General features: G+C 38.6%; 1 protein-coding gene and 1 long non-coding RNA gene across 2 annotated transcripts; one reads left to right on the forward strand and one right to left on the reverse strand.

The window, feature by feature from the left end:
* The first annotated feature begins 406 nt into the window (after positions 1–406).
* On the forward strand, positions 407–5593 carry NFKBIA (NFKB inhibitor alpha). The gene is made up of 6 exons (XM_001365831.5): positions 407–2066; positions 2839–2947; positions 3408–3618; positions 4007–4095; positions 4359–4619; positions 5019–5593. Exons 1-6 carry the CDS (start codon positions 1819–1821, stop codon positions 5064–5066), a joined length of 966 nt encoding a protein of 321 aa, XP_001365868.2. The 5' UTR covers positions 407–1818; the 3' UTR covers positions 5067–5593.
* A 4912-nt stretch (positions 5594–10505) lies between these two features.
* LOC107650859 (uncharacterized) lies at positions 10506–25973 on the reverse strand. The gene is made up of 2 exons (XR_001627079.2): positions 25825–25973; positions 10506–11061 (listed from the first exon to the last, which is right to left on the reverse strand). It is a non-coding gene; the product is annotated as an uncharacterized LOC107650859 (long non-coding RNA).
* Between the last annotated feature and the right edge of the window lie 565 nt (positions 25974–26538).

Consider the following 26538-nt stretch of genomic DNA (forward strand, 5'->3'; position numbering starts at 1 on the left):
CACCAAGTGTAAGCAACATTTAAGAAAAATATTAACTCACTAACACACATACACCCCCCCATATGTGTGGTTATATGATTAAGACATATTCTTGGTCTTTGTTAGAATACAGTATAGTTCACCTGGGCCTCAGATGTTTTTCACAGACATATATCACATCATTCTTTGGATTACATTTCCCTAATGCCTTTCTCTCCTCCACGTTTTTTACATGATTAAACAAAGTTTTTCATGGAGTGGCCAAACACAAAAAGTCCATTGCCAAAGAAAAAATATCTCTAAAAGCATAGTTTAAGGTTCCTAGCTGCCCACCAACAAATACATGTTAGTTAGTTGTAATATCTACAACCTCTACTTTAAAAAAATAAACAAGGGGTGGGGCACTTGTCTTTATTTCATTACTATTTCATACCTAATAGTTCCATTTTCAGTGAAGAATCAATAAGAAGAGTTATTAAGCTCCATCAGCCTATTCCTCATATATTTAGGATGTAATTGATGCTTGTGCAAATTCTTTTTTTTAAACCCTTACCTTCACGGTCTTAGAATCAATACTGGGTATTGCTTCTAAAGCAGAAGAGCGGTAAGGGCTAGGCAATGGGGGTCAAGTGACTTGCCCTGGGTCATATAGCTATTAAGTGTCTGAGGTCTATTTTGAACCCAAGACCTCCTGTCTCTAGATAGGGCTCTCAATTCACTGAGCCACCTAGTCCCCCAGACCACAAGAAGTATTTTCCATTTAAGAATCTTAAACCACCTTGCTTTTTAACTTTTTACTTTGTCAGTATTTTCAACTGGGACAATGAAAAAAGTATGGAATCAATAGACTCTATGTTGCAGAGAAGTGGAATATTAAGATTCCTGTCTTACTCCAACCACTAGACCACATTTTCACACAGAGGAAGTGTGGTGGGGAAGATCCATCTTTCCTCTTTAAAAATTTTCTTTTTCACAGGAAAGGCCTGTTTGATTCAGCAATCTCCATAGATGAGCTGTCTTGAATTCATTATTTCATTAAATCATTAAAAATTAGCAATGGAAATGACACTAAAGAAGATATATTAACTTCTGTGTTGATGTTATTCTTAAAGGACCTCTCTGGGCCTTTCCATCTAACTTGAAGCTAAAACCTCCTACACATGTCTGTCCCACTTAACAGAATTTGTATTCCTGTAGAGTAGGGACTATCTTGCCTTTCCATTCGTATCTCCAGTGTGCTTTGCACATATGAAGTTCTTACTAAATTTCTTTTCCGTTCTTTTACTGATTTATTCATTCCTGAAAGGTTGGAAGTTTGAGATATCAGAGTGCATTCAATAAAAACCAGGAGAGTAAAGGTATATAGTAAATTGGCATAATTAGAGCGGGGCTAGGCTGCAGGGAAGTACCTGGGGGAAAAGGAGGGGACTGACAGGGAGGACTTTCCAACCTCTTAAGCATTTATCAAAAAGTTCCCTGTGAATGACCCCAGTGGGTCATCACAGGGAGTTTCTCAGTTGAACCCGCACACGAAGTTTAGGCTTTTTCCTCCTCCTAGGCAGGACCAGACTAGTTCTCTCTTTTTGCTCTGACTGTCTTGGAAATTCCCTGAGCCTAACCCCGCCCCTGAGAAATCCCCTGCCGGAGCTTATAGCTCAGCGGCGCCACTGAGATCTTCAGTTGTTCGGCTGTCGGTTTGACTGTTGCTTCCAGTGTTGCAAGAAGAGCCAGCCAAAGTTAGAACCGCCCCCTGCCGCTCTCTCGCCTTCCTCTCTGCGCTCACTCCCTGTGCTTGGAGCCCTGAACAGAGACGAGCCTAGTGGGTTTTTGAGCAGCGCCATGTTTCACGCCTTGAGGCTGCCCCAGGAGGAGAACCCCCAGGAAAAAGACATGGAGAGCCTTCGGGACGGGCTCAAAAAGGAAAGGCTTTTGGATGATCGCCACGATAGCGGCCTGGACTCCATGAAAGATGAGGACTACGAGCTGATGGTTAAGGAGCTGAAGGAGATCCGGATCCAGCCCCAGGAGGCGCAACCCGGGCCACCCCAAGAGCCTTGGAAACAACAGGTCACCGAGGACGGAGACTCGTAAGTGTCGCCGCCTATACCAGTCTGTTAGCGCCTGGGATTAAGGGGCCCGGGGTAGTCGTGGGGGTGGGCGGCGGTTGAAGGGAATGGGATACAAGCTGGAGTTTCGGCTGCAATAACGGAACCGCAGAACTGGGCATGTAGCTGCAGGGAATGTCCAAAAGTCCTTTGCTCGTGCATTTGCCCACTGCCCGAAAAAACGGAGCCCAGCAACTATGTCTTATTCCGTCCCCTCCCTGCCAACGAACAAATGTAACTTTTAATTCTCCCGTCTCCCCACCCTTTAAAAGACGGTGGAAATCCATCGCCCTTTGGGGTCTGGATTTGGCGGAGCAGTTGGGCGGAGGGGGACGAAAAGTCCCAGGTTGCTTAAGGTGACCTGGGGGAGGGGGAAGAGACGCGTTGGGACTTTCTGCGGTGCTTGGCCTAGAGCCCTGGACGCCAGGGGCCGCGGCCAGGAGGGGGAAGTACAGGGCGTTCCAGTTGCTGGGGAAGGAGGGGCCGGGCCGGGCCGGCGCCAGCCGGGAGGGGTGGGGGAGGGCCCGGAAAGTCCCTGGGGTAGTGCCAGGAACACTCAGCTCATAATAACCTCGCGGAAAACACCGGCCACGGCCTTCAGAAACCCCGACTTTGCGCAACCTTCTTTCCTCCTTCCTCCTTCCTCCTTCCCCCTTCTCCCTTCCCCCTTCCCCCTGCGCCTTCCCACCGTCCTTCTGGGCATCACTCATGGCTGCGTTTTTTCTCCTTTTGTTACCCCATGCTGCTGCTTCAGATTTCTCCACCTGGCCATCATTCACGAAGAGAAGACTTTAACCTTGGAAGTCATCCGACAAGTAGCAGGGGACTTGACTTTCCTCAATTCTCAGAACAGTCTGCAACAGGTGCGAGTCCATCAAATCCCACTTTTTGTCCCTTCTTGGCCCCGTTTGATAGTCTTTGAATCAATAAGTGTGTTGGTATAACTCAAGCTAGCTTCCCAATTTCTCATTTCAAGTTACTCGGCCCATCACTTGCTTGTTTTGGTGTAGGATTTAGATGGGGAAAGGACCATGAAACAAGTTCAGTGTGATTAAGTGACTTATAGGCCACGTGCCAACCCAAAAAGTTACCCAGGCAGCAAAGTATATGGCAGAACTCAGTTTTTGAACCCAGGTCCCCTGGATCCAAGAAGGTGCTATCGTATCACTGAAGAAACTTACTCCTGGGTTTTCGGTTGTAACTACTATCCTAATGGTGCAGAACTGGCTGTCCCCAAATCTAGGGAAATGTTCATTTTTAAGGGAGTCCCACGATGTTTTTGTGTGGCCTGTGGCTTACCTGTTTTCTTTTACTTTTTTGCAGACTCCTCTTCACTTAGCAGTGATCACCAAGCAGCCAGAGATTGCTGAGACACTCCTGAAAGCTGGCTGTGACCCAGAGCTCAGGGACTTTCAAGGGAATACACCACTGCACCTTGCTTGTGAGCAGGGATGCCTTGCTAGTGTAGGAGTCCTTACCCAGTATTGCCAAACCCAGGACCTCTTCTCTGTGCTGCAGTCCACAAACTACAATGGTATGACTACATCTCCAGCCATTCTCTCACACCCCTCCACCCCCAGAAAGTAGTGTGAGGATCTTAAGAAAGGCCCTACACATAGTAAGTAGAATTGGCTTATTTTGACCAGCTTGGTATAGAATCTGAATCCCAAGGTTGAGGAAAACTTGCTTAAGTGTCATTTATGACTCCCTTCTCAGTTTAACTTAGTTTAGGGAATTTCACCTAGTGGGGAAAAGAATAGAAGTCTAGTTTCTAAAAATTTAGAGCATATGACTTAACTTTTTTAAAAATGGGATGAAAAGGTTTTTTTTCTGGGAAGAGCGGAAAATCTTAGGATTAATGTGAATGATAATTATGTTTTATATTATGAATAATAACATGTTTTCCATTACTATCCTTACAGGTCACACGTGCCTCCATTTGGCTTCCATCCATGGCTATTTAGCAATCGTAGAACATTTAGTGTCCTTGGGAGCTGATATCAACGCTCAGGTGATTTTGTAACACTTTTTTTAAACCCTTGCCTTCTATATATATTAAATATTGGTTCTTAAGCAGAAGAAATGTAACTTGCCCAGGTCACACAGTATCTGAATCCAGATTTGAACCCCTGTCCTCCCAACTCCACTGAGCAACCTGGCTGGCCCTATAACACTTTTCAAATAGTTGTGCAGCAAGGATGCAGAATAGTAGCCCCATGATGTAGATTTATTTTACATTTAGATATTAAGCATGTTCATTTCCTTCGATTATAGGAGCCCTGTAATGGCAGAACTGCCCTCCATCTTGCTGTAGATCTACAGAATCCTGAACTGGTATCACTCCTTTTGAAGTGTGGGGCTGATGTGAACAAAGTTACCTACCAGGGTTACTCTCCATATCAACTCACTTGGGGCAGAGAGAACACTACTATTCAAAAGCAGTTGGGGCAGCTGACTATGGAAAATCTGCAAATGCTTCCAGAGAGTGAGGATGAGGAGAGCTGTGACACAGAGTCAGAATTTACAGAGGATGAAGTAAGTATGACTGCAACACTAACTGACCCCTGAAGAGCTTGAACCTGTGAGCTCTTTTAGCAGTAGATATTATTTTTTTTCTTCCAAAAAATTCTCTTGGGAGTAAAGAAAAATGCAATTTATATTTATTTTTCAACTATGCATTCTGCCTCATACTATCAAAATGTCACAAAATGAATATTTCAAATCTTTCTCTTAAATATAATCCTACCTGTAAAAATGCCAATAGACCCACCTAGGGTTATTTTTATAGCTTTTTCTTGGCTTAATCTACCCTTTTTAAGGGGAAAAATCTTTACTTTTAAAGAATTGTATAATGAGAGAAGAATCCCAAGAATTATTGAACTCTTTTTCCTTTGAAACTCTAGTCATTAACTTGCTTTTTTTTTCTCTTTATAGTTGCTTTATGATGACTGTGTGATTGGAGGCCAGCGCTTAACATTATGAACTGAACATATCTGAAAAAGCATGAAATTCTACTGTGTATATTTGTACAAAAAGATGTTTTATTTTTCTAAAAAAAAGATTTAAAACAAAAAAAAAGTTCATACATAACTATGTAGGTTGGCTTGAAACACATTCTGGTTATCAGAAAGGGTGTCTCTCATCCTGTCCTAGTGAGGAATTCTTGGGAAGAAGGAAGAAGATTGGAAATTCAAAGAAAATTTGCTAAGAGGCATATGAGGTTTCTGGAAAGTTCATCCAGTGGTTTGGGTTCCCCAAAAGAGTTGCATCTTCATTACCAAGTATTTTGCTGACTTGCTAACCATGGATTCTAATGGCTGACTACAGATCCTTTCTGTCAGATGAACTGAAAGGAAAATTTTGAATTCTGCTAAAAGGAATGGGCTTCTCATCCTGTCATCTTGTCAGTGATGATTACATTTTGTAAATAATGTATATTACGTTTATTTTGTTGGTAATGTTTTGGTACTTTTAAGATGTATATTTATTAAACAAATTTCTATGTGCAAGATTGTTCTAGTTATCTATTCTCTCTATAGATGATAGAGGATTCACATCATATTCAAATTTATCTTAGAGTCAGTCAAGAGAGAGTACAGATACTTGTAGATACATTCCAGAGAAATGAGGAGTTAACAGTTCATTTAAGACATCAAGATACCCTAGTTCCACTTGCTGCTGAAAAATACTGCACACACCTACAATCTGTTGGCAAGTGATCAAGGAGGACACCAAAGATTGGTTGAGCAGGCATGTAAGGGTCAGTATGAGAATGACAAGCAATAATCTTATAAATGACCTATACTTGTCCCAGTTGGAGGAAACTGAGTATTGATGCCTTCACACCCCCCACCCCCCTCCATTGCTATCACTTTGCAAAAAATCACTACCACCCACCTACTGCAGTGTAATGGAAAATAGAGGCTTTTGTATCTGAGAACCTGTCTTTGAATCCCAGCTCTTGTAGTAGGTTGTTTGGTAATTAGCTACTTAGTACTTGTGGGACTTGGAGCAAGTCTAAAAATTCTAAGCCTCAGATTACTCATTTATAAAATGAGGGGGTTGTTCTAGTGGATTTCAAAGGTCTAAATCTATAGTTTAGATTTGAAAATTTTTAAATCTAAAGCTGTTGTACTGTATACTCTCCTTGTAACAATGACATATAATTAAGCAAAATAAACCCAATACATTGAGTACATCTTGACAGAATATACCTCATTTTCTACACTTGGGGTTCATTACTTCTCCATATTCCCATATTTGATCATTATCATAGAGGAAACTCAGAATGACACAATGGTTCATGTCTACCTCTAGGAAAACCTCTAAAGTAATTGCAGTAAGTTTTAAAAAAAATAATTTGGCAAAATACATAGAATCCAAATGCAAGCCTTAATTAGAGAAAATTAAAGGGAAAAAAACCTTTGTTTTTGTCACTACAGTGCTGGCACACAGTATATAGTTAATATATAATTGCCTCTTGAGTAAGCAGAGATTCAGTGTGCAAGAAATTGTGTGAATAACCTGAAAATACCAATTTATCTGTGAATTTGGAGATAATATTGGCACAATTCCACAAGATTACTGTGTAAAGTAATTTATGTATAAAATTAAATTATATATGTGTAGGTATACAGTATGTAATATATGTAAGTATCTATTTGGATGCACCCAAATAATGTAGATATAGTTGTACTTACATATGTAGCCAAATAGTATAGTAAATAGACCTTAGAGTTCAAGGCCTGCTTACATGGACTGGCTTTGTGACCCTGTACCTCTCAATGCCTCTAGCCAGCTCTACTGAGTTGTGAAGAAAGTTGGGAAATCCTTCACTGGGAATTTCTTCCATCAATTAAATCACATATTTTTTTAAAGGCTTAAATTACTTTAAAAGAAAAAGAATGAATAGGAAACAATAGGGACTGAGAAATTGATTCAAAATTGGAAATGTCTTTCCCATTTTATCAGTCACTTTGTTGCACATAGGATTGAAATCTAAATATATTTCCTGATTGTGCATAAGCATGTTTTCAAAGGTAATGCTGCAGAACAGATTTGGAACTCAACTCATATTTTGTTTGAGCAAAGGAAGAAGGAACACTATGAGACTACTTTTAAGATCATGCATGAAATGTTGCCTCCAAAAGAAGAAATTTTGGCAGAGTACATAAAGTGCTAAGAATACAAGGGAGCTTTTTTTTTTTTGGCTAGTAATCACCTCCTAACACAGTGTCTTATACATAGTAAGGACTTCACAAATGCTTATTGAATTGAATCCATTGCTATTCCTGAATTTTACAGATGAGGAATGGAGCTAGAGGTTAAAACATTTTCCTAAAAGGGAAAAATCATATAGATTAAATGCTATTCTTTCTCAGGTATTAGGATATCTGAAAAAAATATATATATGTTTTTGTATGTATATGGGGGAGGGTTGGACCTATTGGTTGGACCTATGAATTTCTTTTGCATTTAAATGTTTTTATTCTGATGTTAACAAACTCCTTCTAAAATGAGCACTTCCTGTACATGATACTATCTGTTTCCATTATGTAGAGACTACTTTTCTTTATAAGTATCCAATTAATTTAACATGTAATGTAAACTTTTAAAAAATTATCCCACTTAGTTGTGAACTGATCCAGCCATTCTGGAGGGCAATTTGGAACTATGCACAAAGGGCGATAAAAGACTGTCTACCCTTTGATCCAGCTATAGCACTGCTGGGTCTGTACCCCAAAGAGATAATGGACAAAAAGACTTGTACAAAAATATTCATAGCTGCGCTCTTTGTGGTGGCCAAAAATTGGAAAATGAGGGGATGCCCATCAATTGGGGAATGGCTGAACAAATTGTGGTATATGTTGGTGATGGAATACTATTGTGCTCAAAGGAATAATAAAGTGGAGGAATTCCATGGAGACTGGAACAACCTCCAGGAATTGATGCAGAGCGAGAGGAGCAGAACCAGGAGAACATTGTACACAGAGACAAATATACTGTGGTATAATCGAACGTAATGGACTTCTCCATTAATGGCAGTGTAATGTCCCTGCACAATCTGCAGGGATCAAGGAGAAAAAACACTATCCATAAGCAGAGGACAAACTGAGGGAGTAGAAACACCGAGGAAAAGCAACTGCCTGACTACAGTGGCTGAGGGGACATGACAGAGGAGAGACTCTAAACGAACACTCTAATGCAAATATTAACAACATGGCAATGGGTTCGAATCAAGAACACATGTGATACCCAGTGGATTTACACGTCGGCTGCGGGGGGTGGGAGGGAGGAAAAGAAAATGATCTTTGTCTTTAATGAATAATGCATGGAAATGATCAAATAAAATACTATAAAATTAAAAAAAAAAGAAAAAAAGAAAAGTATAAAATCCCCAGAACTGATGTCGGGAACAGCCTTTCCATTCATGCTGTCCTGCTGTCCTCCCAAGGAACTGCTCCCCATCTTGCTGTTCCACCTTGCTATCCTCCTGACCATTCTCAACATTACCTCCTAAATTAATAAATTTCTCTTTATGTTTTTAAGCTAAAAAAAAAAAGAAATGGAAGACCAGAAAAGGAGGTAGGCTAGTTGTGTTGTAAGAGCAAGTGGTAACCATAAAAGATTAAGAGAAGGACTTTATTGGGCAAAGAATTTCTGGGAAAATGTAGGAAAAAATTATGAGATGAAAATATATTATTAGATTACCATTTTTGCTAATAACCAGGTAGCAATGTATCAAATCATAAAATTAAGAAAAAAAATTATCCCACTTGTCACTGATTCCTTCTGCCCTTCTATGGATTAAAAAAAAAAAAAATAGCTGGGGGCAGCTGGGTAGCTCAGTGGATTGAGAGCCAGGCCTAGAGACAGGAGGTCCTAGGTTCAAATTTTGCCTTCCCAGCTATGTGACCCTGGGCAAGTCACTTGACCCCCTTGCCTAGCCCTTACCACTCTTCTGCCTTGGAGCCAATATACAGTATTGACTCCAAGACAGAAGGTAAGGGTTTAAAAAAAAAAATAGCTGTTAACCTATTTTTTAAAAATCCATTCCTTTTCTCTCTCACACAGCTTTTCCTCACCACACTGAGAATAAAAAAAATCTAACAAATCTGCATTATCAAGTAAAACAAATTCTCACACTGGGTATGTCTGAAAATGTATGGATCATTCTGCAATTTGAGTCCCATCAAATTTGATGAGTAGCCTGTTTCATTTTTCTTTAAGAATTGTAGTTGGTCTTTGCATTGATCAAAGCCCACAGATCTTTCAAAATTTTATCTTTACAATGTCATTGAGTAAGTTGTTCTAATATGCATAATTTGGAAGTTTTTTTTTTACCTTAGTTCCAAGTTGCTTTTGAAAATGTCAGGAGCAGTTCAGTTCTATCAAGAGTGTATCAATGTACCTGTTTTCCCATAGCCCCTCCATCATTCATCATTTTCCATTTTTGTCATTTTTGCCTTTCTGTTGGGTCTGAGATCTAAGAGTCATTTTAATTTACATTTCTCTAATTATTAGTCAGGACAGCTAAGGTGACAGAGAGGACAGAGTGGTGGGCCTGGAGTCAAGAAGACATATACAGGAGCTCAAATCTGGTCTCAGACACTTACTAGCTGTGTGACCCTGAGGAAGTCATTTAACCATCTTTGCCTCAGTTCCTCATCTCTACAATGAGCTGGAGAAGGAATGGCAAACCACTCCAGAATCTTTGCCCAAAAAGCCTCAAATGGAGTCATGATGAATTTGACACAACTTTACAACAACAAAATTTATTGGTAATCAACAGCATTTTTCATAGGAAGTTTCTTCCTTTGAAAAATGCCTGGTAGAAGCAGCTAAGTGGATCAGTGGGATAGAGAGCCAGGCCCAGAAATAGGAGGACCTGGCTTCAAAAATGGCCTCAGATGCTTTCTACTATGTGACCCTATGTGACACTTAAGCCCACTTACATAGCCCTTAACACATTTCTAGCTTAGAACAGATACTTAATATCTATTCTAGGACAGAAAGTAAGGGTTTAAATAAAAAGTGCTTTTTCATATCCTTTGGCCACTAGTTCTTGTTCTTATAAATTTGAATCAATTCCTTAAATATCTTGAATATGAGATCTCTATTAGATGAATTTTAAACAAAGGTGTATTTCACATTAACTTTGCAACAGTTTAAAAGAGTTGTCCTTGGATACTAAAAGGTTAAATGACTGTTTATGGACGTATAGGTATGATTATATATATGTGAAAAAATGTCATCAAGTACAGTGGAGAGGGCAGAATCCCTCTGGCTCTCTAGTAATGAACTGGGGGTTGGGGGAGGTTCATGCCCACAGAGCATCCTCTCTGTGCCATCTTTGGCATCCATGCCTTAGGTTTGCCATCACTGAATCTATTGATACCCCAATTAGTCAAATAACTCTAATTAATTAAAAGAAGACAATTTAATAGGATAAATCCAGGATAAAATTAGATAATCTGATTTCTAATTAGAGACTTTACAAGTTGGAGGAGAGTGAATAAAACCCTGAAATCAGAAAAAGGGGTGTCCCACTCCCACTAAGTCTCTGTAAATAATCAAAGGAATATGGACACAATAACTGATGATCAGTATGTACCAGTTTTCAGATAAGACATGGGCTGCTTAGGACGTATAATTTTGGGAAAACTTGCATCAATCTTCAGATCTTACTGGGTTTCTGATCAGCATAATCTATGTCATTAGTTAAGATGATCATCAATATTAAATAATATCAAGTCTTCTTGTAATAACCACTCCTAATGTCCATTTAATTATTTCTTTTCTTTTCTTTCTTTCTTTTTTTTTTTGAGTCTCAGATATCCCATGTAATCATCTGGTCTCTAGATATCTTTTCTTGGACATTCCAGATTAGGCTTCATTCTCAGGACAGCTCTGAAGGGCACTTTGCTTCTCTGGTTCCAAATCACTTTTAGACATTCCCAGGTAATTCTGCTAAAATCTGTCAGGAATAAGACAATACAATTTAATAAAAAACCTACTATATTTGTTTGTTTGTTTTGAAATTTTTATTTAATTAGATGATTTAGAATATTTTTCCATGGTTACAAGACTCATGTTCTTTCCCTCCCCTTCCAAATCCCCTCCCATATCTGACAAGCAATTCCACTGGGTTTTACATGTGTCATTGATCAAGACCTATTTCCATATTATTAATATTTGCACTAGGGTGATCTTTTAGAGTCTACATCCCCAGTCATGTCCCCATCAACCCATGTGATCAAGAAGTTGTTTTTCTTCTGTATTTCTTTTCCCACAGTTCTTCCTCTGGATATGGATCTTTCTCATATGTCCTTCCAAATAGTTCTGGATCATTGCATTGCTACTAGTAGAGAAGTCCATTACATTTGATTGTACCACAGTGTATTAGTCTCCGTGTACATTGTTCTCTTGGTTCTGCCCCTTTCACTCTGCATCAATTCCTGGAGATCATTCCAGTTCACATTTTTTTTCTAATAATTAGTCCATGTGGTGAATACAGTTCAAGTTGTAAAGAGTTAATCCTATTAACAATAGGGCTCATAAGAAGAACATCAAATTAGCAAACCACAATCTACCTAAGACTAAAGAATTTCAGTTTTTATATACTGCTTGTTATTTCTCTCTTTACCTGGACCTGATAAAAGAATCATAAAAAATATTCATGAGGGTATAAGATTAAAAATTAAGATCCAAACACTTCAAGTATTATTTTTTTATAAGAATTTATTAATCATAACTTGAAGAAAATGGAAAATGATAGCCTTAGCAAAGAGAGAGTTGCCTGGACCACCAAAAGCAGGAAGAAAGCCAGGAAGAAACCACTGGAAAAAGAGTCAGCAAGGGGGCGGAGTTATAGAACTTATCTATACAGTAGATACAGAAGGACACCAACATGGGGACAAAGGGAAAAGGATGTTGGGAGATGAAGTCCAAGGGTACAAAATTTCTATTTATACAGGGTCTAACCTAATAATCAGATACTTTAACATGGGAAAACAATTTTGCTTTCTTTACAATTATCTCATTATATCTAATAAATTTCTGAGATCAGAGTGTAGCTCAAGTTTCTACATATTTTTCCAGCATTTTTTTCTATTAGATGCCACAATTAATAGGACAACACATTTCACTACATCATAATTTAGTCATAGGGCAAATCTCAATCAAATCAAATGTGGATTTACCAGTATAAAATCAATATCTCAAGGTTCAAAGTAGTACTTTTAAATGTCCATTAACTTTTTATTTATTTTCTTTAAAAGAAACAAACAAACACTCAAAGAGCCAAATCAATTCCTTTTATGTTCACAATCCACTCTCACTTTCTTTTTCCCCAACATTTTTCAGTTTTAACCCTGGTGAAAGATAGGAAGAGATTCCACATAGCAGCTTTATATTCCCATCTCCCTATTTTGGAGTTAATGACATCCTTAAAACTAGAGAATAGTCTTTCGGGGACAAGAGTTTTATATTTCTAATCATATCCCCAACTATCTAAATAACAAATCAGTATTCCATAGAATTTCTCCTTTTCAATTTAGCACAAAATTTTGCAAAATTGATTAATTATAAAACTATTATTTTTGCCAGGTTTCCAAAAAGCTTACAAATGTGTTGTTTTCTCTCTAATTTCCTTTGGTTACCTTGCTATTCAATATTGTTTGCCTCAGCAATTAATTATGTAGAATAGAGCTTTGAAAGTTCACTTCAGTCTTCCCAAAAGATATTCTTAATTCCTGGCCACCTCTTCCCTTTCCCATCATTATGAATATGTCTACATATTATCGACAACAGAGTCCAGGCTAAAGTGGGGGTGGAATAGGCGATTCTTCCTCATTTTCCCCTCTTCAGTTTAAATCAAACTACTCTTTCCAATCCTTAAGTGAATTTTACTAATTTTTAAGTTGCTCCCTGATTTAAATAAACTTTTTTTCTTTTCATGGTCAAGAAAGTGTTAAGTTTCAGATAAATTTAGAAAGTAAGTTAAATGCATTTTTTTCTTTATGCTGAGATTTCTTTCAAACTAGCTGCCTTCTTCATTACGTTTAAATGATAGCTCTATTAATCTTCAGGGTAAAGTAACTCTTTAGCACAGTAGGCAGCACATCAGTCTCCTAAGCTGAAGGTTCTGAGTTTGATCCTCGAAAGGAGGGTGTGATATAGTGGAAGAAGCTTCTGGAGACAAGTAGAGTCACTTGGCTTGGGCTTGGCCCCACCTGATGGGGATTGGCTTTTACCTTAGGGTCCATTATTCAGTCTGAAACTGCTAGCCTGAGATTCCCTTCAGGGTGGATTCTCATGGGAACAGGGGACAAGGACAAGCTTTGGGGTCTCCAACTTACAAGCTAGTCCTAAAACTTGGGGTTCATCAGATCTTACTAGGCTACAAGTTTGGGGTTTCTAGATTGCATGTTGACAACATCTATTAGGTAATAATGAAATGATTGCTTGGCTACAGTACCAGCCAAATTGAAATTAGATGACATAAATTTGGAGTAGACTCAGCATGATGTTGGACTTCCTCCATCTCTGCTCAGTAACACATAATAGGATCAAAATTAAAATGTTGGGAGTAGTCCATGGCCAGAGTTGGAAAAGAAATGAGTCATAGGGACAAGGGAAAGAGGGATTCTCTTTTCATTATTATAGAAGCAATGTAGAGTTGAATTAAAGAACTAAAGGCTCAATATTGGAAAGGAAGCAAAATGTACACAGAAAAGGAACAATAACCAAATAAAATACTAAAATGTAGAGGGATTGATGTTGAAGAATCAATTTCGAAGTAAGGCACAGAGTAGAACCAGGAGAATAATGCACACAAAAATCAACCCAGCAAGTTCCCAAGATATCCACAAGAGACACATGATGGAAAATGCTATCTATAGCCAAAGAAGGAACTATTTAAGTCTGATTTCAAATCATAGCAAACTTCCACTTTATTCTCTTCATGGGTTATTTTATTGTTTGAATGATATTGTCATTTTTATAACATCCCACCCTCTGAACTGCTCGGTGGCATGGATTGCACACTATTGTCAAAAGACCTATACATCTGTATTCCAAAGCCAGGCTGGCACTATCAATTTCTTCCAGCACTATGGCGGTGGTCTCTTTAAAGATCTCTTTAGTTGAACTTCTTTAGCTAAAGTTTCTATATCAAAGTGAAATCTTTGAGTTTAGTCTTGGTCCCACTTATCTAAACTGTAATCCTCCTCAGTCTGAGAAGTACTTTAAGTTTCTGACGTTCTTGACAAGAAACTTATCGTTTGTTTCTGTCCGAGCTCTTCTGAGCTGAAGTCAGAGCTAGTCATCAGGCTTCCTTCAGCTTTTCAGCCCAGAAATGTACTGGTTGTGTTTGCTTCCTCTCTGTCTACTGAGTCAGTAGGTTAGCATGACTCCTGTCCAAATGCCATTCTGATGGAGTTGTACATATGTGCTCTGAATGCCATATATTGATTCCACTGGCATTTTTGTTCAGTCATAGTGCTCCTAACATGATTGTCAATTTGTGATTGAAAAAAGCAGGCCATGACTGTCTTTGAGGAAAGGTACAGTTCTAGAGACCAGCCAAAACAAACATTTCCTTGGTTACTTTGTTCTCAAGGGCATTGCCTTAGTCAATATGGATCCTGGCAGAGAATCTACACACCAAAAAAATACATCTCCCACAACAGTTTAGCAGCTTTGGAAACTTTCTGGTTGCTGCTTCAACATGTCTGTGCATACCTGATGAAATCATTAGTTACCACTGACATATGGCTTATATTCTTACTATCTCTTCCAGAGTTAAAAAGCCAATGGAGACCAGCTAGTGTCAAAGATTTGTTCTTGGTTATATTTCTACAAATAGGCGGTACAAGAGAGTCACACTTTTCTTTGGATATATTAGCCTCACACAAATCTCACGCTTTTTAATGGCATCCGCTATCATCTCCAGCCAATATAGTTCCTCAGTTTGGAACTTTGCCCAAAGGGCTTGAAAACTGTGCTACACTTTGATCCAGCAATACCACTACTTGGCCTCTACCTAAAGATCAGTGAAACAGGAAAAGGACCCAGAGGTACAAAAATATCTATAGTAGGTTCTTTTTGTGACAGCAAAGAATTGTAAACTGAAGGGATATCTGAATGGATGAACAAGTTCTGGTGTGTGAATGCAATGAAATATTGTTGTGTTGCTTGGAAATGATGAAAGGGATAGTTTCTGAAAAACATGGGAAGATATATAAATTGATGCAAAGTAAGTAGAACCAAGAGAGCAATGTATATAGTAAAAGCAATAGTAAGATAAACAACTGTGAAAGACTTAGTAATTCTTACCAATACAACGACCTTCCAGAATCCCAAAGGAATTATGATGGGAAATGCTGTCCACTTCCAGATAGAGAACTGATAGCATGTTTTTTTTTTCCTTTCTTTGCTTTTGTTGCTTTTTTTCTCCCAGTACATTGCTTATACCAAAATGTGTTTTGCATGGCTTCATATGCATAATGGGCATTATATTTTTTGCTATCTTAATGGTTTGGAAAGGGAATTGAGAGAGAGAAAGAATTTGAAGCTGAAAATAAAAATAAAATGGACTCTACTATCTTTAAAATTCTCCCTTAATTCATATAACCAATCATCTATATAGTACTTTCTGGGTCACTGAGGAGCACCAATTGCTTCCTGGAACCAAATGTGTGATTAGTAGAGAGCTCAATCTAGCTTTCATTTACAAAGCTTCAACTTCTGCTATTATCGCTACAGCAATGCCTTCACCTACCTGTTTCTGGGCTTGTATTACTTCTCAACATCCTTCATCACCCCCTACTCTCTCTGCCAGTCATTAAAACTGAAGCAAAGAAGGTTGGTTATCCTAGGTACTATCTCTTATTGTCATTGAATCATGAATTTCTGAGTGAGCAAAGGTATCTCCTTATTTATAGGATCATATATTTAAAGTGAAACTATACTATAGAAGCATACAAACATACTCCTCAAATGGGAAAAGAAAGGGTTAGGTTCCCAGCTTTGCTCAATGCCTTTATAACAGAGTTTGGAATTCTGGCTTCAAAGTCTTCTCTTGGGTTCTATCTCAGATGATCTAGTTTCTCATTGCTTCCCTGAGAGATTGGCTGGTTGAAATCTGGCCTGCAATCCTGCAATAATCCTGGGGATTATTGTCTGCACTTAAAACTGAGAAAGACAAACCAAAGAGACCAAAAGAAACCCCAGGCCTGTTTCTGAAAGCTATAAGGTCTTTAGAAAGAAAAAAAAAGAGTGGAAAAGGAAGGTTTATCCCATCCTCACTGGCTGGTTTAGTTCCTGTAACCCACACTACAGGTGAACCTTCACCTTCTCTGGACACAGAACAGGAAAGAGTAGGCAGAAAAGTGAGTAAGACTGTCAGTTTTAAAGACACAGCCTCTCCAGGCTACACAGCCTATTGAAGGAGGCTACTCCCGTACCCAGGAGCAGTTAAGTATCACAGTGGATAGAAAACCAGACCCAGAGTCAGGAAAAGCTTAATTCAAATTTGGCCTCAGACACTTAGTCCCAATTTCCTCATCCACAAAATGAGCTGGAGAAGGAAATGGCAAACCACTCCAGTAGCTGTGCCAAGAAAAACCCTCCCAAAAAGGTCAGAAAGAATTGGGTATGACTGAAAAATGACTGAACAACAAATCCCATCCGTGTGGTAGGGAAACCCAGCATATCTTCTTTCAGAAGCAATGTATCTCCATGTTGGGAGATTTGGCAATTCTACCAAGGCCCGATGACAACAGTATTTAGCAATCCAATAACATTAAATAATTAAGGTATATTGTAATGCATCACAAAAACATAATGAAGCAATTAATACATAGCAAATAAAATAATAAAGCAAATAGGTGAATTAGTAATAACATAACTTGACATGCACAGAATCATTAGAAAAGAATTTTCAGTAACTGCATCTAATAGCAAATAATACATGTCAATCATTATCACTTATACATGCACATAATCTTATCAAAACACATATTTAATGTATTAATCAATTACATTCATAACAGGTATTTTGCATGTAATTCAGTGGCTTGATCATAATAATATTCCTAGAGGCAAACAAAAAAAATTATAAGTAGCATTTTAAAAAATGATAATAATCAGGACTGGAACAGTTTTCAGTGAATAAACATAAAAATATTTCAAAACATGAGCAAATGCAAAATAAGGTAAGAAAAATAAGGTAAGAAAGGAAATTCTTCCCAATAAAGACCCAGCCCTACCTCGTCCACAAAAAAACTAGGCAAACAATCAACTCAAAATGTTCAGGAAAAGGGAGCCTTTTGAGCAAGTAAGCAGGCTAGCAAGTAAGTATTTATTTAATGTTTCATGTCAGGTATTGTGCTAGGTGTTGGAGATACTATTATAAAGTTACAAGCTTCAGTGACCCCTGACAACCCACTTAAAAAACAAAACAAACAATACAAGGAAGTAAATAAAATAAAGCTCCAGAATTCCAAAAGTAGAAGGGGAAAAAAAAGTTAAATACCACACAAGAAGCTCATTCTACTGTGTAATTGAGGGGTGTTGTTAGGGCGCCACCTGCAAGTCAGATCCTGTCCCTGCTTGGACTTTCCTGAGATCAGGGCACTGTGGCTGTCTCTGTGTGTGTCAGAATTCTCTTAGCTCCAGAGCCTGGAGAAACAGCCACTCCTCACTAAAATCACCAAAGGATGATCTCCAGCAGACTCTCCTCAAATACACTTCTAGCATTCATTGCTTTGCTAGTTTTTCTCATACTTAATACAACCATGATCTGTGGAAGGCATAATTTGATCATGCATGTAACACATACACTCTGGAAGATTATTCTTAACAAATACACTCTTTGTTTACCCCCCCTCCTCATTCATTCCTTCCCCCTTCTCTCTCTCTCTCTCTCTCTCTCTCTCTCTCTCTCTCTCTCTCTCTCTCTCTCTCTCTCTCTCTCTCACTATCTGTCTCTCTCTCTCTCTCTTCCCCTGTCTCTTTCTCTGTGTCTGTCTCTGTGTCTCTCTGTCTCTGTCTGTCTGTCTCTCATCCTCTGTCTCTTTCTCTTTCTCTTCGGCATTTCCATCATTTTTCCAGTATTTGAGCTTGAGGGAATAGAGGTAGAATGGTGCCGGAATAAGAGTTATCATTCTTAATTTGGCAAAGTGTTCCTCTACTCCATGCCCCAGAGGTAAAGATTCAACAAGAAGAGAGAGCATAGATAGATAGATAGATAGATAGATAGATAGATGTATATAAGTTGATATAGATGTAGAAAGACATAGAAGTGGATATAGATATGCATATAAACATAAGCTTATAGTTGATCTTTTTCCTCAAGGAATCTAAGTCTCCTACTTAAGTTTTGTGACTGTTTCCAAAGAACTTTCTTTTTTTCTTTTCTTTTCTTAAAAAAAAAAAAAGCCAAGAACCATATCAGTTCATGTAGGTCCTTACCACACCCTGGGGACAGAGAGAACTAAGTTGAGGGAGAGGAAGGAGGGGAAATTATAGAATTAGTCATATACTAGAGACTTCCTTAAATTTATTTCCTTGATCACCATTCCTTATGGCTACTTCAGTCTACTAGAAGCATTCTCTGTCTGGCTCACATACCCAGAATGAAAAAAATCATTCCCAGAAGAAAGGGATTCTCTTTCAAATTAGATAAGGAATCATCTTCCTTAAAAAACCAAGCTTTTAGTTACAAGAGCAATATTTAAAGAGAGTTATCAGGGGTGGGGCTAAAAATGTTAGGCTGGATCCTTAAAAGGCTGAATTCTTTAGGTGATTTGCATTAACTCATAATGACTACTGGAAATGATTAAGTGGGAAGTCAGACCTGAGTCAATGTAATATATCCTTCCCCTTCTCCACCTTCTCCCCTTATTTTTATTGTCTTCTTAAGATTGTGAATAATATTTTCTTCCTTTGGCAGAAAATACTATTCACAACCATAAGAAATAATGAATTTTATAGCTTTTATTGTTGACATTTATGTAGCACACTTTGAAGTTTTCATTGTCTGATTTTGTTTTTTTTTTTAATATATCTGGACAGATAGATAAATAGATAGCGATATATGTGAGTATGTTTAATCATTTTTTAGTTGTATCCAACTTTTCATGACCCCATTTGGGGTTTTCTTACCAAAGATATTGGAGTAGTTTACCATTTCCTTCTCCAGCTCATTTTACAGATGAGGAACTGAGGCAAAAAGGATTAAGTGACTTGCCCAAGGTCACATAGCTAAAGCTGGATTTAAACTCATGAAGATGACTCTTCCTGATTCAAAGCTCAGAGCTCTAGCTCCTGGGTCACCTAGTTGCCTTCATTATCTTATTTTAGACTCACAATCTTTAGACATAAATGCTATTAATATCCTTACTCTATACATGAAAGGACTCCTGGAGGGGATGTGGCAAAGTTGGGACATTAATGCACTGCTGGTGGAGTTGTGAATTAATCCAACCATTCTGGAGGGCAATTTGGAACTATGCCCAAAAGGCGATAAAAGACTGTCTGCCCTTTGATCCAGCCATAGCACTGCTGGGTTTGAACCCCAAAGAGATAATAAGGAAAAAGACTTGTACAAGAATATTCATAGCTGCGCTCTTTGTGGTGGCCAAAAATTGGAAAATGAGGGGATGCCCTTACATTGGGGAATGGCTGAACAAATTGTGGTATATGTTGGTGATGGAATAATGAACTGGAGGAATTCCATGGAGACTGGAACAACCTCCAGGAAGTGATGCAAAGTGAGAGGAGCAGAACCAGGAGAACATTGTACATAGAGACTGAAACACTGTGGCACAATCGAATGTAACAGACTTCTCCATTAGTGGCAATGCAGTGATCCTGAACAACTTGGAGGGATCTATGAGAAAGAACACTATCCACATTCAGAGGGAAAACTGTGGGAGTAGAAACACAGAAGAAAAACAACTGCTTGGTTACATGGGTAGAGAGGGATATGATTGGGAATGTTGACTCTAAATGATCTTCCTAGAGCAAACATCAACATGGAAATAGGTTCTGATCAAGGACACATGTAAAACCCAGTGGAATTGTGCCTCTGCTACAGGAAGGGTGGGTGTAGGGGAGGGGGGGAAAGAATATGATTCTTGTAACCAAGGAATAATGTTCTAAATTGACTAAATAAAATTTTCCAAAAAAAAAATAAATGAAAGAACTTGGTCTAAGAAGTTAATCAACTTGCCTAGGGTCACAGAGCTAATGACAGTCAGAATTTGAGTTCAGGGAACTCCAAGGAACACTCTACCAACTCCAATTTAGGAACCTTATAGACCTTGTAGAACAATTTATACTTGAACAGGAATCTATAACTGACAAGTGGTCTTTTCTTGAAAACTTCCAGTAAGGGGAGAACCACTGCTTCACAAAGCAGTCCATTTCATTTTGGTATAGCTCTAATTGTTAAATTTTTCCTTGAATCAAGCCTAAGTTTGGGCAGCTCTGTGGCACAGTGAATAGAGTGCTAGTCAAGAAAATCCAAGTTCAAACTCAATTTCAGTCACTTACTAGTGTATAGTTGTGTAACCATGGCCAACTCACTTAATAACCTCAGTTTCCTTAACTGCAAAATGGGAATAATAATAGGACATAGCTCCCAAGGTAAAGATCAAATGAGATAATAATCGCGAAGTACTCAGAACATAGTAAGCACTAAAAAAAGTTACTTATTATTATTGAATTTGCCTCTGCAGTTCTAGACAGAATGACTATAGGAAGACTGAGCTTTATGTTTCACAAAATATAGCACTAAAGCATTCAGGTTTTTCTCCACTTTCAGAAGGGGCTAACTCTGCCCAGTAACCCAGCAGAACTCTTTCAGTTTCCTGATGTGGAATCTGGGGTGATGCCAGAGTTTCTGTGAGAAAATGATGTAGGAGGACAAGTGGGTGAAAAGAACTTGAGCCAAAAAAAGAAGAAAATTGTGTAGGTGACTTGGAAGAGTTTGGACTAGTGAAATAGGTCATGGTTCAATTTGTGGAAAAAAGCAATTTGACAATATGTGGTAGTCATGGAAGAAAACCTGAAGAACAATTTTTAGGCCTATTTACAAGTACACATTCTACTTCTGGTTGTGAGAGAAGCAAAACCACGATGAACCTATACAGAAATGCCCAAACAGAGGTTAAGTGACTTGCTCGGGTTTACACAGCTATACTCAGGTAGTTGCCAAATGCTGAAGCAACAAACAAGAAGACAAACAAGATCCTGAAGCAAAGGGAACAATTTGACCTCGTTGGTGTGGAACTGAAAATAAAGAAAACGACCAAAGTAAGCAACAAGGGCCTTTAGTGAGGATGGAGCAAATGCTGTTCGGGATCACCACAGAACATGGGAGATTTTTGGAAATGCTCACTCTAAGGCAGAAGGAATCTGTTTAAATAAACTTCAATAGGGAAGAGTGATCAGAGGCAAGTAACAATAGGGAGAAGTCACTATTTGGTGAGATCAAAAGTTCTAGATGTAATTTGGCAGCAACTGAGAGGAGTTTAGGGATTAAAGTGATTAAAGTCTGATCAAATCAAAAGACTGGTAAGTTTCCAAAGACATCCCAAGATCTACTACAACCATGAGGTCAGTGGGGTGAAGCTATCCCCTTCTGATAACTTTATTTAACATTTCCCCCATTTTGGGGCAAGATGAGTTCTCTCATCATTGACCAAGAGAATTGTCAAAGAGTTCTATGCACTGCTGAACCCAATGACTAAACCCATGTTCTAAGTCTGGAGGAAGTGGTCTACTGCTACTGTTACCTGCTTATTTTTCCAGGTCAGAAGGAGCTTGAAAATCACTGGTGGTGTCCTGAGCTGTCTCTTCCGGAATTGGGTCTTTCTTTAAATGTGAGAGATGTATTTAGTTGTCAATTCCTTTTAACTTTGCAGAGGGATTGGTCAGGAAGACTTGGGGGGGGGGAGGTAGTGGAGTAGGGTGTGAAGCTTCCTTGTCCTCCAAACACTCCCCACAAACAACTAAAAATAACTCCAGAATCAGTGCTAAAAGCAACAAAAACAGACACAAGTCAGGAGTGAAGCTGAATAGCCAGAATCTACCAGGGAGAAAGGTTTCTGACTTCCTTGGCCTCAGGCCCACCACCTAGGCCACACACACAGAAACAGATTAGAGTGAAATTAACAACCAGTAAACTCAACTTGTTTGCTGAGCTCCATAGCTTGTATCCCCAAGGATTCCATTGGGATCCACAAACAGAAGGTTCTAGGAGCAGCTGTGTCTGCTGTGGCCCCAGCTCCAGAGACCCCCATTGGCCCACAGGTCAGGATTGAAGAAGTAGACACCACAGAGTTTTTTGGCACCAGGCCCTCAGGGCAGGAACTCAAGAATCACTGCTGTCAAATAAGGTACTTTGGAGGCCTGAGCAACATCTGCTCTATCCCCCTCTGTGGCAGTAGGAAGGAACGAGGAAGGAGTGCACACTGGTGAATCTGATTGCTGAGAGACTGGGGCCCTATCAGCTACCTATAGTCACTCCAGGATAGTGGAGTCCCTGGATGCTGTCACAGGGGGAAGTGGACAGTCTGCTTGCCTCTGAGGCAACAGAATTACCCATGGGTTCTGGTTGGAGCACCTGAGGTCAATCATGGGCTGAGTTTGAGTAGAAGACAGGGAGTACATTAGCCCATTGGCTATAAAAATTTTAATAACCGAATAGGACCCAGGAAAAAACAAACACACCCAAAAGAATCCTGAAACTTGAAGTAACACAGTATGAACCCTGTAACTCCAGCAAAAAGTCAATAATTAAGCCTATTGGCCTGGTCACTAAAATTTAAAATAATAAATAAATTAAAATAAGCAAGCAAAGGAGAAAGAACCCAACTGTTGATACTTGTTTATGAGGACAGAGAAGACCTCAGCTCAAACTCATAGGACAGTAAGGTAAAAAATCTACTTCAAAAATAGCAAAGAAATACAATAAATGGCCACAAGCTCAAAAAGAGCTTTTGGAAGGGCTTAAGAAAGACCTCAAAAACCAAATGAAAGAGATTGAGGAAAAAAATTATAAGAAAAATAAGAGTGGGGGGGGGGGGCAACTGGATAGCTCAGTGGATTGAGAGCCAGGCCTAGAGATGGGAGGTCCTAGGTTCAAATCTGGCCTCAGACACTTCCCAGCTGTGTGATCCTGGGCAAGTCACTTAACCCCCATTGCCTAGCCCTTACCATTCTTCTGCCTTGGAGCCAATACGTGGTATTGATTTCAAGATGGAAGGTAAGGGTTTAAAAAAAAATAAGAGCAATGTAAGAAAATTTTAAAAATTATGAAAATCACCCAAATGGAAAAAAGATCTAGAACTAACCGAAGAAAATAATATATTAAAAACTAGAATTAGACAAGGACACATTAACAATTTCCTAAGACTGTGATGGCAAACATACAATATGTGTGTCAGCACTGACACACGTAGCCATTTTTGATGACATGCGACTGCATTTGACCACATACAAAGAAGTATGGGGCTGTATGCCGAGAAGAATGTTTCATCCTTAGTTCCTGCATGGCCAGGAGCAGGAGCCAAGGATAAAACATTTGCTGTAGTTTAGTGTGGACACTCTGTGCCAGAAGGCTGTAGGCCAAAACAACAGAACTCTGGCACAGAGCATCTAGTTCTGGGACTTCCAGTTAGGTTGTTAGGGGATCTTTGACCTCACTTCTGGCCGGTGGAGCAGGGAGCAGCAGAATACCACTGGGATGCATCTCTGGGGGCCCCATGATCACCATTACCAACAACAACATAACCACAGCAACCACCATCCAATCTACTGTTCTGGGGTGTCGTGGATTTCTAATTGACCATGGTTACTGAGATGAGTGAGGGGGAGGCTGGGAGAGGCGAGGGCCTATGCCAGAGGCGCTGTTTCCCACCATTAGAAATAGTGGTGGCCATCTTAATTTACATAAGGAACACCAACTTGCAGCACAGTGCAGACTCCATTTCACCACTATTACTCTTGTGCATCCTTATTAGCCCCTATTTCTGCTTATTAACCCTTCCCTTTCCTAAAAGACAGTTACATGTGTCATCTTGAGGTCAGTTAACCCCTAATTGTCTGCAGGGCTAACAAGCTATCTATAATTTTATCTTCTGTCACTGCCCCCCTGATGGAGAACCCAAAAAATAAAAAAACAAAGTTAAGTAAAGTAAGAGGTAGCAGCAGTAGCCGACCTTTTCAAGAGATATGGACCAAGATGTATGGCATTATAGAAAAAAATGGCAGATCATTTTGTGTTCTACGTACTTAAACAGTAGTAAGTAGAACTTGGAATAATAAATAGACATTTTTAAACTAATCATTCCCAGCTCTTGGAAAAAAGTGAGGATGAAAGGAAGGAATACATTTCCAGGCAGCTACACCTTTATAAGAGCCAATCTAATTCCATCCTTAAATTTGTAAAAGGCTCTACAAATTTAACATCTGGCAAGTTTAAGCATTGCTCACTCCATAGTTCAGCTTGGAAAAGCACTCAGTGAGGGAGAATGTATTAAAGAAACTTTCCTAAGATGTGTACCAGTTCTATTTCATGATATGCAGAATAAAGATGAAATTATTAAGAGAATATTCTACTGAGTTACCACTCAGTAGAAATATCATAAAAGACAAAATAATGAGACCGAACACAAACATACAACATAAATTAAAGAAAGACAAAAGTAATTGTAAATATTTTTCGATTTCTCTTGATGAAACTACTGATGTCACATCACATGTTCAGTTGACCATTATTGGTTAATATTCTGATGGTCTCACAATGAGAAAAAAGTTGATAAAGTTAGTATCAGTGCCAACAAGTACATCAGGAAGTGAATATGTAAGGTTGTTATACAAACATTCAATGACTTGAGCATTGATATCTCTAAAGTAGGCCGTGACAACAGATGGGGCACCAAACATGGTGGGGGGAAATCAGATTTATCAAATTGTTTACAGAAGCTATTGGACATCTGAATGTGTCTTTTCATTGTATTATCCATCACAAGACTTTATGTGCCAAAGCAGGATCCATCAATTTAAATGATTTAAAGTCAGTTGTTACAAAAATAGTTAATTTAATAGCTGCTCTCTCCCTTCACAGGAAAGAATTGTCATCACTTTTACTGGAGGTTGATTCCACCTACAGTGGACTACTGATGTACAATAATGTAAGATGACTAAGCCAAGGCAAAATTCTTGAGTACTTTGTGGAGTGCTTTGAAGAAATTAAGGTATTTCTTGAGGATAAGGATCTGGGAAATTTTCCTCAGCTCAATGATAAGTGGGTCAACATCCTGATGTTTTTTACAGATCTCTCCATTTATATTAATGAACTGAACTTAAAGTTACAAGGTTTTGGCAAAAGTATTGATATTATGTTTGGATGCATAAAAGCTTTTGAAAGTAAACTTGAAATTTTCAAGCAAGATGTAGAAACAAAAAATTATAAGTATTTTCCTCAAGTAACAAAGTACTTTGAAAAGGCCAGTGCAGCTGTACAAAATGAAATGGAACCCTTGCATATAAAGTACCAGCATGTATTAGACTCATTACTTGACCAGTTCAGTGATAGATTTAATCAGGTTAGAAGCCTAGAATAGACCATGAAAATAATTAAGTATCCTGATGTAGTAGTCTACAGTAGTTTGGAATTAAATGGTTTCCAATGGATGCAAATTGATGATTTGGAGATGCAACTTACAGAATTTCAAGACAGCATCTGGGCTCAGATGTTTGTCGACTTGAGGTCAAAGCTTGAGAATCTGGACAGGTGCCACTTGGAGAATCAAGAGAAGTTTCACTACGAACAGGAAATTTGGAGTGCCTGGAACCAATTACCAGATACTTTTAGCACCCTGAAAAATATAGCAATGGCTTTACTCACAATTTTTCCCTCTACATACTTTTGTGAGACCTTATTTTCAGTGTTAATCAAAACCAACAAAAGAAGTAGATTGACAGATGAAATTAGTATTGCTTACTTGGGCTTGAAGTGTAGAAAATACCAACCTTCAATTGAAGATATAGCCAATGAAATTCAGCAACAAAAAAAGTCACTAATAGGCATGTTAGTTAAAGAATTCCCCCTCCCCCCTCACTTTTCTTAATTCATGGCACCCCACACAAGTTAAATAATATCAAGACCAACAAAAGAAACCAACTGACAGATGAACAAAGAAGTCACTAAGCAGGTAAGTTAAATAATTAGTTTTTGATCTATTAAATACAGTTATATGTTACAATTAAACATTTTTGTTATTTAAGCCATAAATATCATAAAATTATTGTTTTTTCTCAAAGTGACACACCATTTGAGTTATACTCATTTTTTGGGTGAATTTTGACACACAAAGCTCAAAAGGTTGCCCATCACTGTCCTAAGACAACAAGAAATAATGAAGCAAAATCAAAAGAA

This window comes from Monodelphis domestica, chromosome 1, assembly GCF_027887165.1.
Source record: "Monodelphis domestica isolate mMonDom1 chromosome 1, mMonDom1.pri, whole genome shotgun sequence".
NCBI classification, from domain to species: domain Eukaryota; kingdom Metazoa; phylum Chordata; class Mammalia; order Didelphimorphia; family Didelphidae; genus Monodelphis; species Monodelphis domestica.

Coding starts and splice junctions, on each gene's coding strand:
- NFKBIA (XM_001365831.5), top strand. CDS start 1,819: ATGTTTCACGCCTTGAGGCTGCCCCAGGAGGAGAACCCCCAGGAAAAA. Junction 3,619..4,006: donor GCAGTCCACAAACTACAATG/GTATGACTACAT, acceptor CTATCCTTACAG/GTCACACGTGCCTCCATTTG. Junction 4,096..4,358: donor GAGCTGATATCAACGCTCAG/GTGATTTTGTAA, acceptor CTTCGATTATAG/GAGCCCTGTAATGGCAGAAC.